Genomic DNA, 14,217 nt, shown 5'->3' with positions numbered 1-14,217 from the left:
CAGGCATGGGAAGACCAATCTTTTGCTTGCTATGCAGAGCTCAGTCAGGGCACAACATCCCCTCGTTACTTGATCATGCCAAGAAAAACTCTTCTAGAAAAATCTGTAAACAGCCAGCTGCCATCAATCATTGTCATTTCTCTATTTCATGTCTTCTGATGAGGTTGACTACTGTCATTGTTCGTTATTGTCCAAACCATACATTCACTCTTGTACTGTCAAGCAGATATGACAAGCACACATTTTCCATATAAGAAAGATACAAAGTCACCTTTTAATTTGCAGTTGGGGTTCACAATGACTTTAGAGTCACATTAGCTATTCTCTTGCCTCTAGCATCCATCAGGAGTAACAACAGCTATAACTGTGCTCGAAATTTCAGCGATAAAGCAGCTACCTTTAGCTTATTATAAAAGGAATTCATTAGAGAAAGGAGCCTCTCTCAGACAATTTATTAACAATACAATAATTATTTTCAACGGCAGACTTTTTTTTTCTCCTAGCGTATGAAATGTTCCAAAATGTAATATTACAAAATAAAAAGAGAGATGACCTTTTGTCTTCATTCCCTTGGCTGTTAGAATAATAGGAAAATCTCAATAAAATGAAGGTTTGAAAGCTGCATTAGTCCAAGAAAATTACCTTTATTCGGTAGACATTATTGCAAACTTATCTAAAAAATGGTATGTCTGAAACAAGATCACATGCATATGCTTGTTATTAAGCCAAGAGATCATGAAAAATATATGTTTTCCATTGTAAGGAAGAAAAAGGAAACAGATATCAAACATGAAATAAACCCAGGCATCATGATCAAAGAACAACATCACCAGTAGGGTCACCAATTAGTGACGTCACTTGGATTTTAATGAAGTAGATTAAATGAGAGTATAAAATCCACATAATCATATCACTTTAGGAACCAGAATTTTCCCAACGTTCCTTAAATGCCAAACCAAATTGTTTCTGAGCAAAACTTGGGGTAAAGTTTTGATTAGTTTCCACTTGAAAGTGTACTTGCCTTCCAGAAGTCTTTGTGTCCATCAGCCTGCTTTTGTGTCATGGATGCCACTAATAGTGCTTGAAGTTTCTTAATGTAGCTCAGGTATATCAACTTTATTCGCTGAAGATTAGTCTGAAGTCATCTCTAGGCCCATGCTATACAGGACTTCAAAATCTTTATGCAGTTAAACCCCAGAAGGAACACAAGTAGCATTGTTTGGAAGATGTGTTGAATTATGCCCTACCTGCAGAGCCTATAAAATTACACGGCCAGTTTTTAGGACGTTTGGAGCCCTTGCAGACCAAGGAAAACTTAGGAACCATTCAACCAGATCTGGAAAAGGCAAAGGTCGAAGTCCGTTCTTAAAATGCAGCCAATGCTTGATTTCTTAAAAAACAAAAAACAAAAAACTCACGTATTAATGAAAAAGAGCATTGGTATGTATCTCCCAAAGCACGAGATAATCCAAACATCATTGGAGATTTCAGCCGCCACTTTAGCCTCCTGATTCTGTTTTGCTTACCCTATGTTTGAATTCATTTTCATTCTCCTGACACAAGGCAAACATTGGCAAAGGAAGCGATCCCAAGGTGTCCTGAATTCAGGAAGTAACTTTCTCATATTTTGCTCCGGGCTGTTTTCCCCTTGCTAACGGCAGCATTGACGTTTTCTTTTTGCTTTAATCGACCAGTTCCAATTGTTTGTACAGGGGAAAATGGAGTTGCAAGGAGCATCTATTTTGTAATGTTCAGCACTGTAGGAGAACAGACTGGGGCAGTGCAAGAATGACTATATGGTGTTGCTTGGGAAGCACCCACAAGTTCTTTGAAACAGAATTTGGAACAGCTGGACCACTGCAGTGTTTTATTTTAAAATAGACAACATATGTAATGCATATGGTCCTAGACATGTATGGAGACACAGGCAGACAATCTGAATGGTATCCAAAGACACCTGCACCTAGAATTCTGTTTCCTTCTATAAGATTTTTTTTTCCCCCGAACAGCACATGTTCCCACTTTTGGATTTGCAAGATGCCATCTGAATCCCCATGTGTGTGACTCCTTAATAAAGTCAATGGGAAGTTTCCTGGGATGGAAGTGTCAGAATAAGTCAGTTAATAAACACCTCCTCAGGACCTGCCTCCTCTGAGAGCTGGCGGGGGAAAGAACAGATCAGAAACTTGCCCTCAAGGAACATATTATCTAGCAAGGGATTCAACTTGTATGTGGGTGTTCTGACCACAGGAAAATTGGAACGTAAACCAGCAAAAACACAGAGATAGGACGTGCGAATTCGTTGTGCAGGGGCAGAGGAGAAGTACAATGCAGAGAGACTGGGAAGGCTCCCAGCTTCCTAGAAGCAATATGGTTTAAGAAACAACCTGTAACTAACATTAGCCATAAATACAGAGACATCCTTGGCTCGCTGAAAACTTTGATCAAGCTGGCTTCAGGAGCACTAAGAAATTTGCCCACTCATAGCTAAGGTTTATTGAGCACTTACTGTGTGCCAGCTGCCCAGGTACTTCTCAGCAGAACCTCTCAGCAACCTTCCCCCCATAGACTCAAACACTATTCTCCGTTTACATACGAGGAGGACCCTCAGAAACACTAATCAGTCTGCGTCACTGTCACATCCCTAGTAATAGCAGGGCTAGCCTCAAATTCAGTCTTTGTGACCCCTTAAGCCCACCCACTTAACCACCTGTTACCCTAGCTCAAATAAACTGTTTACACTGAATTTAGTATATCACCATTTTGTTAAATCAAGAAATAGAAAATATTTGTTGAAGGAGTGACTTTATTTATTTTGATGAAATAAATTCATTATTTTAACACCTATGTCTTGAGTGCCTGCTGTGCACTGGGTACTGAGAGATGCTTGTTCTAGGTGCTGGGAATATAGCAGAGAACAAAAGTACCCAATCCCTGCTGGGACAGAGCTGAAAAATCAGACCCCTTCCCCTGACACCTTAAAATAGTGTTCCTGTTCCCCTCCCCACCCCACTCCTCTTTTTCTGAAGAAAATGAACTCAGCGAGACTCTCCAAGATTTCATGGTAGACAGTCCCCCTTTCAAGCGCTGTTGAGTGGTTGGAACCAACAACTCAAGAGGCTACATCTGGGTAAATGATGATTTTGAGTAAGCAAAATCCAGAGGCTGTTCGTTTTACCTGCTGGAAACTCCCATTGTGTTAGGCTCTATCTTATACATGTAGACGGTGTGCAAAGAGCTTAGGTGACCTCAGCAAGGGCAGTGAAAATCCAGCTCATTTTACGCCCAGGGAAACTGAGTCTCAGAGATCAACAAGCTGGGATCCCTCAGCTCTTTAAAAATAGAGCTCGAACTAGAGTCCAGACCTCCTAAAGGAGTCCCAGGCTCATCTCCATGTGGGCCGAGAGAGAGAGACAGAGAGAGAGAGAGAGAGGAAAGAAAGGAAGAAGGGAAAAGGGATTTTTATGTTGACAGAGTGGCTTTCTGAGAAGGAAAACAGGCTGATTTTAAGCATATTTTTCTGTAAGCCTCCTTTAAAACATAAGTGAAGGCAAAATTGGTCTTTAGATGTACTCTAAGCCAGGACTTAGCCCGGTGAAGCTGTATTGTGATGTATCGGGGAGGCGGGGAGTAGGATCCGGATCCAGGTCTCCACGGAGGAGCCAAGTTGCCTTTTCAGATGCATTTCCTGAGTGGGCAGGCGGCAAGGTGAAATAGTTCATCGCAAAGTTTTCAAGAGGTTCGACAAATAAAGAAGAAGAGACTTGAGACCTGTGTCCTACATTTAACAGCTACGAAAGAGCCCCCTTCTCTCCGAGCTAAATGACCGGTTCCGCCATCCTAATGGAAGAGCAGTAAAATAGCCGAGCCAAACTGGCAAAGTAAGGCCCCGGGGCCGATTTGTCAGCTTGCAGCCTCTTCTGAGAAATCTGAGAGCAAGAAGCTGGTGCTAGCCAAAATGCCTCATCTCTCTGTTAAAATTGGGAGGCACGAGATGGGTGAGGCTTTTTATAAGGATGAGCAATTAGTGGGCTCCGCTGTTATTTTTCCTCGACTAAAGTGACCTGGGACTGACCCGAAGGGGGTGGGAGGGCATCATCTGTCCTGAAAGATGGAAAGGTGGCACCTGGATTACAGGTTTGCCCTCCTGCAGGGGTGGGGGTGGGTGGGTGCGGAGATTTAAAGTTGGAGCAGGTTTAAGACGCTTGCCTCGGGCCAGAGAAATCTCACACAGACATAGTCTAGAAGCAGCTAGCTTTTTCCCCAGCATCAACTTCGGGCCACCTGTCTTAGTAGCCATCCTGAGTCAAAAGGAGAAATACAGCTTGGAGCCCAAACAACCAACAAAAGAATCCTCATAGATAAAGCACCCGACTTCACACTGAAAGCACTTTCTTGAAGACAAATCCGAGGCAATTAACACAGCAAAGAGAATTCTTTCAGATTCTCTAATATAATTCTAACGCGGGTGATATTCCTTCCAAAAGCTTGTGTTTTATCATCTTAATGGAGCAACTTGGCTATTAAAATACACTTTCTTCAACTTGCCTTCTGGAAGCCATTGCTTCTGTGTGTCTAGGGCATAAGCAACACATCCCGTTCAAACACTGACCACTTGCTGCTTCTATGAAAAATGACTAGAGATTTTGAAAATCTAACAGGAAGAGGGCAAGCATCTGACATACTGTGGATTTAGGTCTGAATGATACACCAAATCTATAATGCGATGAGAAATATTCATCTTAAAGCCAGCCTGCTACCAAAATTCAAGTTTTCAGTCATACCCCAAGCATAGAAGGGGGGGGGGGGGGGCGGGAAGCTGCCTGCGATAAAGGGCCATGTATGAAAATCTATCCAAACACCCTCTCAATCAGAAATTGATTTTCCTCCTGTCCAGACAGCATTGCTGGTCCCAGGCAGGTCCCCCCTCTTCCTTCCGGTAGAATATTGCATACCAGGGGATGAATAAACTCTTGCTTAATTTGATATACGATGCTTCTTCTTTGCAGTGAGCATAGCAGGAGAGTGAGTGAACATGAGGTGGAGTGAGCTGATTCCTTTAATGTGTAGGCTCTTCATTCCTACCTCTCCGGGATTTACTTGTTCTCACTTGAGTTGAATTCTGAGTTATTTTGCCGATTGAGTATAGAGTATTTTAGTTACACATATTGAGATTAATTAGTTAGCCCTTAGGAGGTTTTGCTTGCAGCCTTCACCCTGTAAGAAAAAGTGTGAATACATTGAGACTATTAATTCACAATAAATGGCAGATCATAGCCCTTGCTGAGTAAATCTGTTTGTCTCTTTCATAAGCTTTGCTAATTGTAAGCACACTATAAGGCAATGACCTTGGCTATCACAAACTAAATTCCCACTTAACTTATTCTCCAGGTTTCAATGAAAATCTTTTGTTATTATTATTTTCTTTTAGTTTTGGAGGGCGGGGACCCAAATCTTTTGTGAAACCAAATTGGCAATGGGGATTTGGAAGGGGAGGATACAAATATTGTCACTTGGCTGAAAATCAGCATAACCCTTTTTCCAGATAATCCCAATAATTGTAGAGAAATTGCTCTAGATATAACCACTGGAATGGCAGAATCTATTAAAAACCTAAAAAAGCTAACTAGGCTTTTATAAGCAAAGATCCGATCTGCTTTCAGTGTTTGGTGAATTGCAGGCGAAGTTACGGTCGTGTGCTTAGTTTTTAAAGAACAACATAAATGCACTGGAGTTGTGATCATTTGATAAACATATTGATGCCAATATATTTTTGCCTAAATGCAATAAACTCACCAGTAAGTGATGCAAGTTGACAATGGGAGGTAAAAAGAATATCTTGCGGATGTTGGTGGGAGGGAAAGGGGAAACAGCTAGCATTCATAATGCCTAGTGAATTCCTGTGTATTTGAAATGTCAAAGAAAATGTGATGTGTTTCTCTAAATTGTGTCTCTCTCTACATGTATAAATGAACAGACGCAGATAGAGCTCAAAAACATGGCATGGATGAATTTATCTCTTCCAACCCCTGTAACTTTGACCACGCTTCCCTCTTTGAGATGGTGCAACGCCTTACTTTGGATCACAGACTTAATGATTCCTATTCTTGCCTGGCAAGTATATTCTTTGGTCTACAGCAGTTTAAACACGATTAATATTTTTTTTTTAATGCGGTATTTCTCTACCTTTATATCAAAAGCTCTTTTCTCTGTTACAGAGCCCCTTTAACAATGGTAAATGTGTTCTTGATTTCCTGGGTTGAGATAGTTTTACTTACCAAAGAAGACAGAGCGGGAGGCAGTTATCAGTAGAGACAGATCCAATTCCCCAGCCTCCCCATCTAAGCTTCCCCCTTTTCAGCTGCTACATGAGAAATATTCCCAAGAGGGTAATCGAGTTTGGCACCTGCTTGTGGAGAACTTGTAAAAATTGCCTCGGTTTCTTAAGACTTTAAGATTCCCCCTCCCTCCCCTTCTCAGATGATAAGACCCTGTGCTTCGGTCTCAGAAATGGATGTGTTCTTTTTGTTTATTTTTCAAAAATTAAAATGATGTGTAAATAAATGTCACTTCGCTTTTCAGAAGCTAAACTGGTTTGGATTTGTTTGTTTGGACGGCTTCTTGTTAGTCATAGTATTCGAAGCATTTTTCACCCTTTGGGGGAATTTTTTATGGTGCTTTAGACATTTGGAAGTCCAGCTCTCCAGCAAGAGCATCAACATTTCTTGAAATCCTGCTCTGAGCCTAGATTTAAATCATTTAAATTCAAGGGACAACTATTATGTCTTTTTAAAAATTCTGTCTTTATTGGATTCCTGAAGATATATTTTGGGCTTTATACTAATCAAATTCAGAAGCCTAAAAAAGACCTGGTTTATTTCCTTCTATAAACCATAAATTGTTACTTCATTTCTTAAAGGTAAATGATATGAATCCCACTTTATAGATGGGAAAGGTGAGGGGACATAACGAAATGACTTTACAAAGAGGAAAAGCCTCATCCCTGAGTCTGCACACTAAGGTTAATGTGTCTGTATATTATAATACTATATAATTTACTAACATTAACATATTATTGACGATAATATAAATATGATGAAATGTGTTTCTTTCCTATGACACGCTATTTCTTCAATCTATTCTTACTACTTTTTATTTTAAATCCTGGTTTTTTTCCTATAACCAGGAGCCAAACTATTAAAAATAGTAGATAAAATAGTCTTAAAAACAGAAACGGGATTATATGGAATAATTTATTAATCTACGTCTCATAAAAGATTCATTGATGATCTCGGGTTTAGAATCACTTCATCAGAAGAATCTGAACTTTGCCAAATTGGAAAGGAACACATCACTTTGACTTAAAAAAAAAAAAAAAAAAAAAAAAAGCTTACCTTGCATTGCAAGGCAATTTTTCCCAAATGTGTTTCCTATGATTATGTGATTATTCACATAATTATAAATTGCATTCATGAAAGTTGTAAGAATATGCCGCTGAGCTGAAATCATTCCCTTTTATGTATAATTCCTATTCTCTTGAGGAATTTTTTAAAGTGTTTTATTTTCAAGACTTTTTTCACATCATCATTTTTTAAAACAATTTTCTTTTTCACCAAGAGATTTGTCACTAAGAAGAGTTAGTAAATGCTCTAAAAAATTAAGCCAGAAGTGAAATTTTGAAACTTGCTTCGCATTAATCACATATAGGCTTAAAAATATGTTCCAAAATCCACAATTAATTATGAATAGCATAAAATCGTTTCCCTCTGCATTTGTATACCTGTATCTATTAATCATTATCCCCAAATTTCAGAACATAACAGCAATTAAAAGGACCTTATCTCCTGCCTCTATATATTTCATTTTCTCATTATTACAATCTTTTTTTTTTTCAGTTAGTTTTGGAGACCGACCAGCAGGGATACATAAATTTTTCTGTGTCTTCGACTGAGTTCCTAATTGATATTTCTTCAACTCTTTTCAAAGCAGCTATTTTGGCATCTACAAAAGACTTGGTGTCATCTGAGTCGTAGAAAATATATTTTAATCTTTCACAGCAGTGTTGTTTCTAAGATTTAGCATTTGGGGTAGCAGATGGAGTGGCAAAGAAGTTGCCTATAGGGGCAGCCCACTGCCTCGACTACTCTCCCGCCCTCTGCAGTAACTTATAATTTGAAATAGGAAAGATGCCGTCTTTCGTTGGATGCATTGCTAAGCTGCGTGTTGTCAATCGAAGATTCCCCAGATCACTGATACAAGATCAGAGTATTGCAGAGGCCTCCCTCTCTGCACTTCTGTGGCCTACACCCGCCCCCTGTCACTGTCTCTTGCCTCTTCTCTCCCAAGGCGGAGAGCAATATTCGAAAGACTTAGAGAGGACCCGCAAAGTAAAATTAGATTTATATTTCAAAGAATTCTAAATTCCTGGCTTACAACATACCACCTAAGCTGGTTCACAGGTTTCTCCCCACTAACGAAAAGTTCGCTTTAAGCCACTTTGCTTTTGCGAAAGACCTCCATTAGTACTTGTTTTCAATAACCAAAAGGAATTCAAAGAGGATTTTTCGCTTGTACAAAATGATTATTGCTTCTCCACTATACACCATTTTGGCTTATGAAAGGTTTCACGGGAACGTTCCTTTTTCAGACAGTGAGGGAAACCTGTGGGATTTTTAAATTTTTATTTATTTATTTTTATTTTCATTTTTGCTTCGGAAAAGTACCAAAACCAAAAGAAGTGATTTGCTTTCAGGCTTGGCTGACGGGTGACCTTGAGTGGATAGTCTCTCAGCCTTCCTGAGCATCTATTTTTTTAAGGGCATCATGGAGGCAGCAATTTCTATGCCATCATGCTTCCCAACCTCTCTGAATCAGAGATTCCATCCAGATTCTCTTTTATAGCAGCGTTTCATCTGGTCATACAGCAAGCAAATAATGAGAAAACAAATAATTGCCAGGGGAAAAAAAATAAAGCAAAATGCTAAGCCAGGGCCCAAGAAGCACCTTGGAGTTTAATTGTATCCTGTCTGGTTCACAAGTTGAAAACTTAGTCGCGATGCTCTCTTTGCAAAGTTTGGTCAGTATCTTCATTATAAAATTTTAAAAAAGATTTCCTTTCAGAGGGAAAGAATGTATGAAGTCCTAAAATGTATGTCGACCAATCCTAAAATCTTTAGTGCTTCAGAGTAGGAAAAGCAGAAGACGTGAAATAAGCCAGGGCTACTTCTGTTTTATATTATTTGTGAGTCCCTGAACAGCCCTGGTTTGTTTCCTCATCTGTGAGATGGAGATACACCTGCCCTGCCTACCTCACAGGATTGCTGTGGGGCTCCAGCAAAAGTTCTTTGTCAAGTATAAAGCACAGTACCAATATAAGATGTCATGTTACTGTTTTCTCATATCAGTAACCAAGCTCTCACCCTGTCTCCACCCCAACATTCTTAGAAGGTGTAAGGTTCAGTGTTAGAGCAGCGAGTGCGATTGTGTTTCTGGAATCATGCTGTCTGCTAATCCGGACTCCACCACTTACTAGTTCTGGGATGCTAGGGAAATTCCATGTCTTCCCTTGAGTTTCCCACCCATCCAACCGGGAAACAGGGCCTACCCCATAGTGCTGTCCCAGGGGTCAAAGGAGCCAGCACACACACAAGGCGGTTAGCACAGTGGCTGGGACTTTAGAAGAAATCAGCAAGTGTTGGCTCTCGAAATTTTTAACCCCCCTTTTCTAGTTACTTCCAACTGTAGCAGCTCTCCAAAAAGCAAAACAAAACAAAACAAAACAAAACACAAAACAGCAACACAAAAAAACCTGTATTTAAAAGAAAGTCTCTCCTTTATTCCCCAAACAGGGCTGGTTCAGTCCTGGCCAGGTGTTTGTCCTAGACGAGTATTGCGCCCGAAATGGAGTCCGAGGGTGTCACCGACATCTCTGCTACCTCAGAGACTTGCTTGAACGGGCAGAAAATGGCGCCATGATTGACCCCACTCTCCTTCACTACAGCTTTGCCTTCTGTGCGTCCCATGTCCATGGGAACAGGTAAGCACTTGTCCAGAGGTATTCCTCAAAAAAAAAAAAAATCTTTTTTTAAGGCACTGGCAATGGTGTATGACTTGTCCTGCTTTTAGAATTGTCTCTAACTCTGTATCCCTTCCTGTTCCTTCTGTAGTACACACACACACACACACACACACACACACACACAAGAACACACGGGTCTTAGTTTCCTCTCCGTTCAAGAAACTTAAAAGAAATGGCAAACAGGACTTCTAAAGTGGTCTCTGAAGGTAGAACAATCTAGGTTCAAATCGTGGCTCCTCCGTTTACTAGCAGACATGCTGGATGGCAACTGAACCCTCCATGCCTCAGTTGTCTCATCTGTAAAACAGGGATGATAGTGTCCTCATGGGGTGTTTAAGAGGATGCATGTGGGCTCAGCACAATGCCTGGAACATGGCAAGAGCCTTATAAATGTTTACCTTTCTTGTTGCTATCATTCGTTCCATAAATATTTAGTGATTATTTACTGAGTGCCAGGCACTCTGGTATACGTTCAGCGTACATGGTGAGCAAAACAAGGCCCCGAACAAGGGCAGGGTTACAGGGAGAGCCAGGCTCTGAAAAAAAGGAGTAATATTCCTTACTAGCATTTGATAAAGGAAGACAGCTCAGACGGCGTGTGAGGACGGCAGGGAGGGTGTCCCTGAGGAAGAGATATTGGGCTGAGAACTGAAGCACATGTAGAAGTTGAGTGCTTCCAGGCAAAAGGAACAGCGTGTACAAATGCCCCGCAGACGGAGAAAGCCAAGCACACTTCAAGAGCTGAAAGCAGCTAGGTGAAGCTGGAAGCTAGATACTCATAACACTTACAGTTTAACCATAGAGCTGGGAGGAACTTTAGAGATCACAGTGTAACCCACCCCCTCATTTTATAGGTTTTCTAGACAAGACCAGAACATCAGTTCTCCTAACTCCACACTAAGTACTCTCTTTCTTTAGACGTTGCCCAGCTCCTGGAGGAAAAGATCCATGTTCTGAATAATGCAAAGCGGCAAATAATTTAAGAACATTACCATTTGGCTCTGAAGACATGGAATAAATTTCCACATTGCCACAGCCAGTTTACTATCCCAATGTATGTAGCCTCACATTGCTATAAAGACAAGCCTGCGTTCCCTCGAGCACCACCTCAACCGGTAGCCAGGAAAGGCACATCCAGGAAAAACTAGGTGGCTTCCGAACCCCGAAAAAGTTGGTGCTGCATTTATTTTAAATCAGACCATCAGTTATCTTCATCTTCGCAAGCTAGAGGACTCTGAAATATCTGTGGGATTTGTTGTGTGCTTTTCTTCTCTCTAGTGCTGGGAGGTTTGATGAGATACAACCTCAACATTTAGAACTAGGTAACAATAGCATTGTAGGTTTGAATATTTAACAGGCAACGAGGTTTTCATCACCTCCCATTGTTATAAGGTTTGCTAGCCCCTACACATGACCTTTTATTTACATAAAAAATATTTATGAAAACTCTGATACCTGGGGAGTATCTGTGCATAACTCTGCTTTTTATAAATATGTACACTTTGATGACTGTCTGTTACAGCCTCTTGGACTGAGTTCTTTAAAGAGAGAGAGAGAGAAGTTGCATTATATTCTCTGGGTTGTCACACTGTATTCTACATATGTTACTGAATAAGAAAGTGTTATAAAATAATGAAGTGTTTTTGTAAACTCCCTGGTAAACATCATCATGAATTATGATACACATTGTCTGGATTTCATATTGTAAGACTGCCACTTGATTCACAGTTAGGTTTATACATCTTGTCATGGAAACAGTTTTGGATTTCTTATTTTCTTTTCAGTTCCGATTTTCCTTATGCAAGTTTGCATCTTTTTTTTTTTGCTTATTATTTTAGTTTGAATGCATTTGCTCTTGCTGTTTGATGCATCCTTCTTTTTCTTTCTTCTGTTTGTGCATGTATGTGTGCTCTTGATTCTCCTGTGGCTGGCCACACTCTGTGCATGCCCCATGCGACCACCCCCTCTCCAAAGTCAACAAATGCATGCATATCTTAGTGGGCTGCTACCAAATACAGACCCTGAAGGGAGCAAAACTCCCTCCCCATCTGAACCAGAGGCCAAAAAAGATACCAAAAAGGAATCCAAAAAAAGAAAAGATTGCAAAACCCAGGCAAATCCAGGGCCCAAAAGGTAAGAAGTTAACGTGTCTATTGGCTTGTGTTTTGCAATGTCTATGCCGTTCCCCCCGTCCACGCCATGACTTCCACCTTAGCAGACAACAAGCTTTGTGTATATCTGAAGTCTCTGTTCCTTTAAGGTTCTTCAAAGATATACTTTAAAAGAAAATCGTAGGCATGGGCAAAATACCATGTATTAGGACCGAATTTGAGTCAGGTGTTTAGTGACTCTTAGAACATTTTCATATTGAAAAAACTGAGCAATGTGTAAACAGAATCGTGAATCAGATTGCTTTTTTAGTGGCATCTAGTTAAGGACCTGGTACCTTACCAAGTCATTCATAGTAAGCAACCCGTGCTTTGTAATTTTGAAATTATGTTTAAGGAGCAAATAGAATGGGTTGTCATAAGACGGGTCTATACATTTATAGTAGCTACATCATTTTTAGCAAACCCTTCTCAGTTCCACATTGATCTTATGAAACAAAGCTATCTTTAGATAATGACTTATAATAACACAAAGCAAAACCTATCACCAAACGAATGGCTCTTAGTAGAATCACTTATAGAATGAGGTCACCTTGAAGCCACTTGCAAGTTCTAAAATTGTATTTATCCTCTTCTGTTTTCTTTGTCCTTTAGGGCTGCTCTCATTGTGAATTGATAAAAATGGCTAATTGGTGGCTTTTTCTCCCTTTAAGCTAGACTTGCAGTTATTTCCAGTGTTATCCTTATGTCCTTCCTCACCTTCCCTATCCTCACCACAAATTAATATTGTCCTTTTAAAGTTTTGTTGTTGTGGTTTTGCAACTGATATTCTGACCTGGCATTACCAAGAGACACAAAGTTCATAAGCAGGTATGTTTTATGCTTTCAGTATGAATTTGTTCACTGGAATAATTCTAAGTCCTGAAATATATACAGTTCACCTGTAGGCAGAGTAAATGAAAATACCAGCTTCAGTTCCTAGAGAATGTGGCAGGCTGTCAATCAACATGTATCGGTCTGATAGGGAAGGTCAAAGAAAGCCCCGATTCCATCTGGACACCTGCTTTTCAAAGTTGCAGCATGTAAGGATGGAGGTGAAGTGAAGTTTCTGTTTGTGTTGCCCTAACGAGAGTCAGATTGCAAAGCAATGGTAGCTTGCAGCCAGTGAGAAAGCACACAGAGAATGCTGCGTAGGTACCCTAAGAAGCCTCTCTGGGTGCTGTCCAAGGTGCTGAGTGATCGGCATTGAAACCGAAAGCAAACCGCCACACTTGATTGAGAACTGCCCTGTGCCATGAAAAACTATCCAAAAGGATCTTGAATGGTACTTTGATGAGCTTATGTGTGTTCCAGGGTCTATGTGTATATTGCAGGTTTTGATGCAGATGAAATCATAGTATCAAATACCAGTCATGTAGCATTCTGCAGTTTATCCTTTTATACATTCCGTCTCATTCGCTGTAACATCTTCAGGTTATTTTTTACATCCATTTTGTGGAGGATGAAACTGAATGTCTACAAATTTAAGTGGCACACTCAGATATTCTTGAGTCCAAAGCTCTTCCTCTTTGCACTACATCAGCATCGTGTGGAGGTTCTAAAGATCTGAGTTTGGAGTCTGTTCTGCATAAATCCAGAATTATCGTATCTTAATTCTGTGCCTCAGTTTTCTCATCTGCAAAATGAGCATGTAGTATCATAGCACCAGTAATATCCTGTCAAACTCTAAAATTATCTTCTATAGATTATAATAACAAATTAAATAAGCCACTGTCATATTCCATAAGTAAAGTTTAATTAAATTAAGGATAATTGCTGCCATTTAGTAAGTGCTTGCTCTATGCCAGGGACTGTGTGTAGTGCTGTTTAGATTTATTATCTCATCTTATCCTTATTACATCCCAGGGAAATATTATTATTTGTTTCATCTAGCAGATGAGTAGCAGATGAGGAGTTTGAGGCTCAGATAAGTTCAGTCACTTACTCTGTTGCAAATAAGTGTGTGATCCCAGTTCAAAACACATAGTCTGA

At 40.1% G+C, this 14,217-nt stretch overlaps 1 protein-coding gene across 28 annotated transcripts in view; it reads left to right on the top strand.

Moving 5' to 3' along the window:
• The window catches only part of CADPS (calcium dependent secretion activator), a 476,275-nt gene that overhangs the window by 327,841 nt on the left and 134,217 nt on the right, over positions 1 to 14,217 (top strand). For 14 of the 28 annotated variants that reach the window (XM_043587832.1, XM_043587835.1, XM_043587838.1 and 11 more), the window contains 3 exons: positions 5,978 to 6,114; positions 9,849 to 10,036; positions 12,053 to 12,211. In XM_043587832.1, the coding sequence (XP_043443767.1) occupies positions 5,978 to 6,114; positions 9,849 to 10,036; positions 12,053 to 12,211 (484 nt within the window). The remainder of the gene's footprint in view (positions 1 to 5,977; positions 6,115 to 9,848; positions 10,037 to 12,052; positions 12,212 to 14,217) is intronic. The other 14 variants (XM_043587852.1, XM_043587847.1, XM_043587846.1 and 11 more) reach the window with 1 other exon arrangement.

This window comes from Prionailurus bengalensis, chromosome A2 (genome assembly GCF_016509475.1).
Source record: "Prionailurus bengalensis isolate Pbe53 chromosome A2, Fcat_Pben_1.1_paternal_pri, whole genome shotgun sequence".
NCBI lineage: Eukaryota > Metazoa > Chordata > Mammalia > Carnivora > Felidae > Prionailurus > Prionailurus bengalensis.
This window is presented reverse-complemented; position numbering and strand designations above follow the sequence as displayed.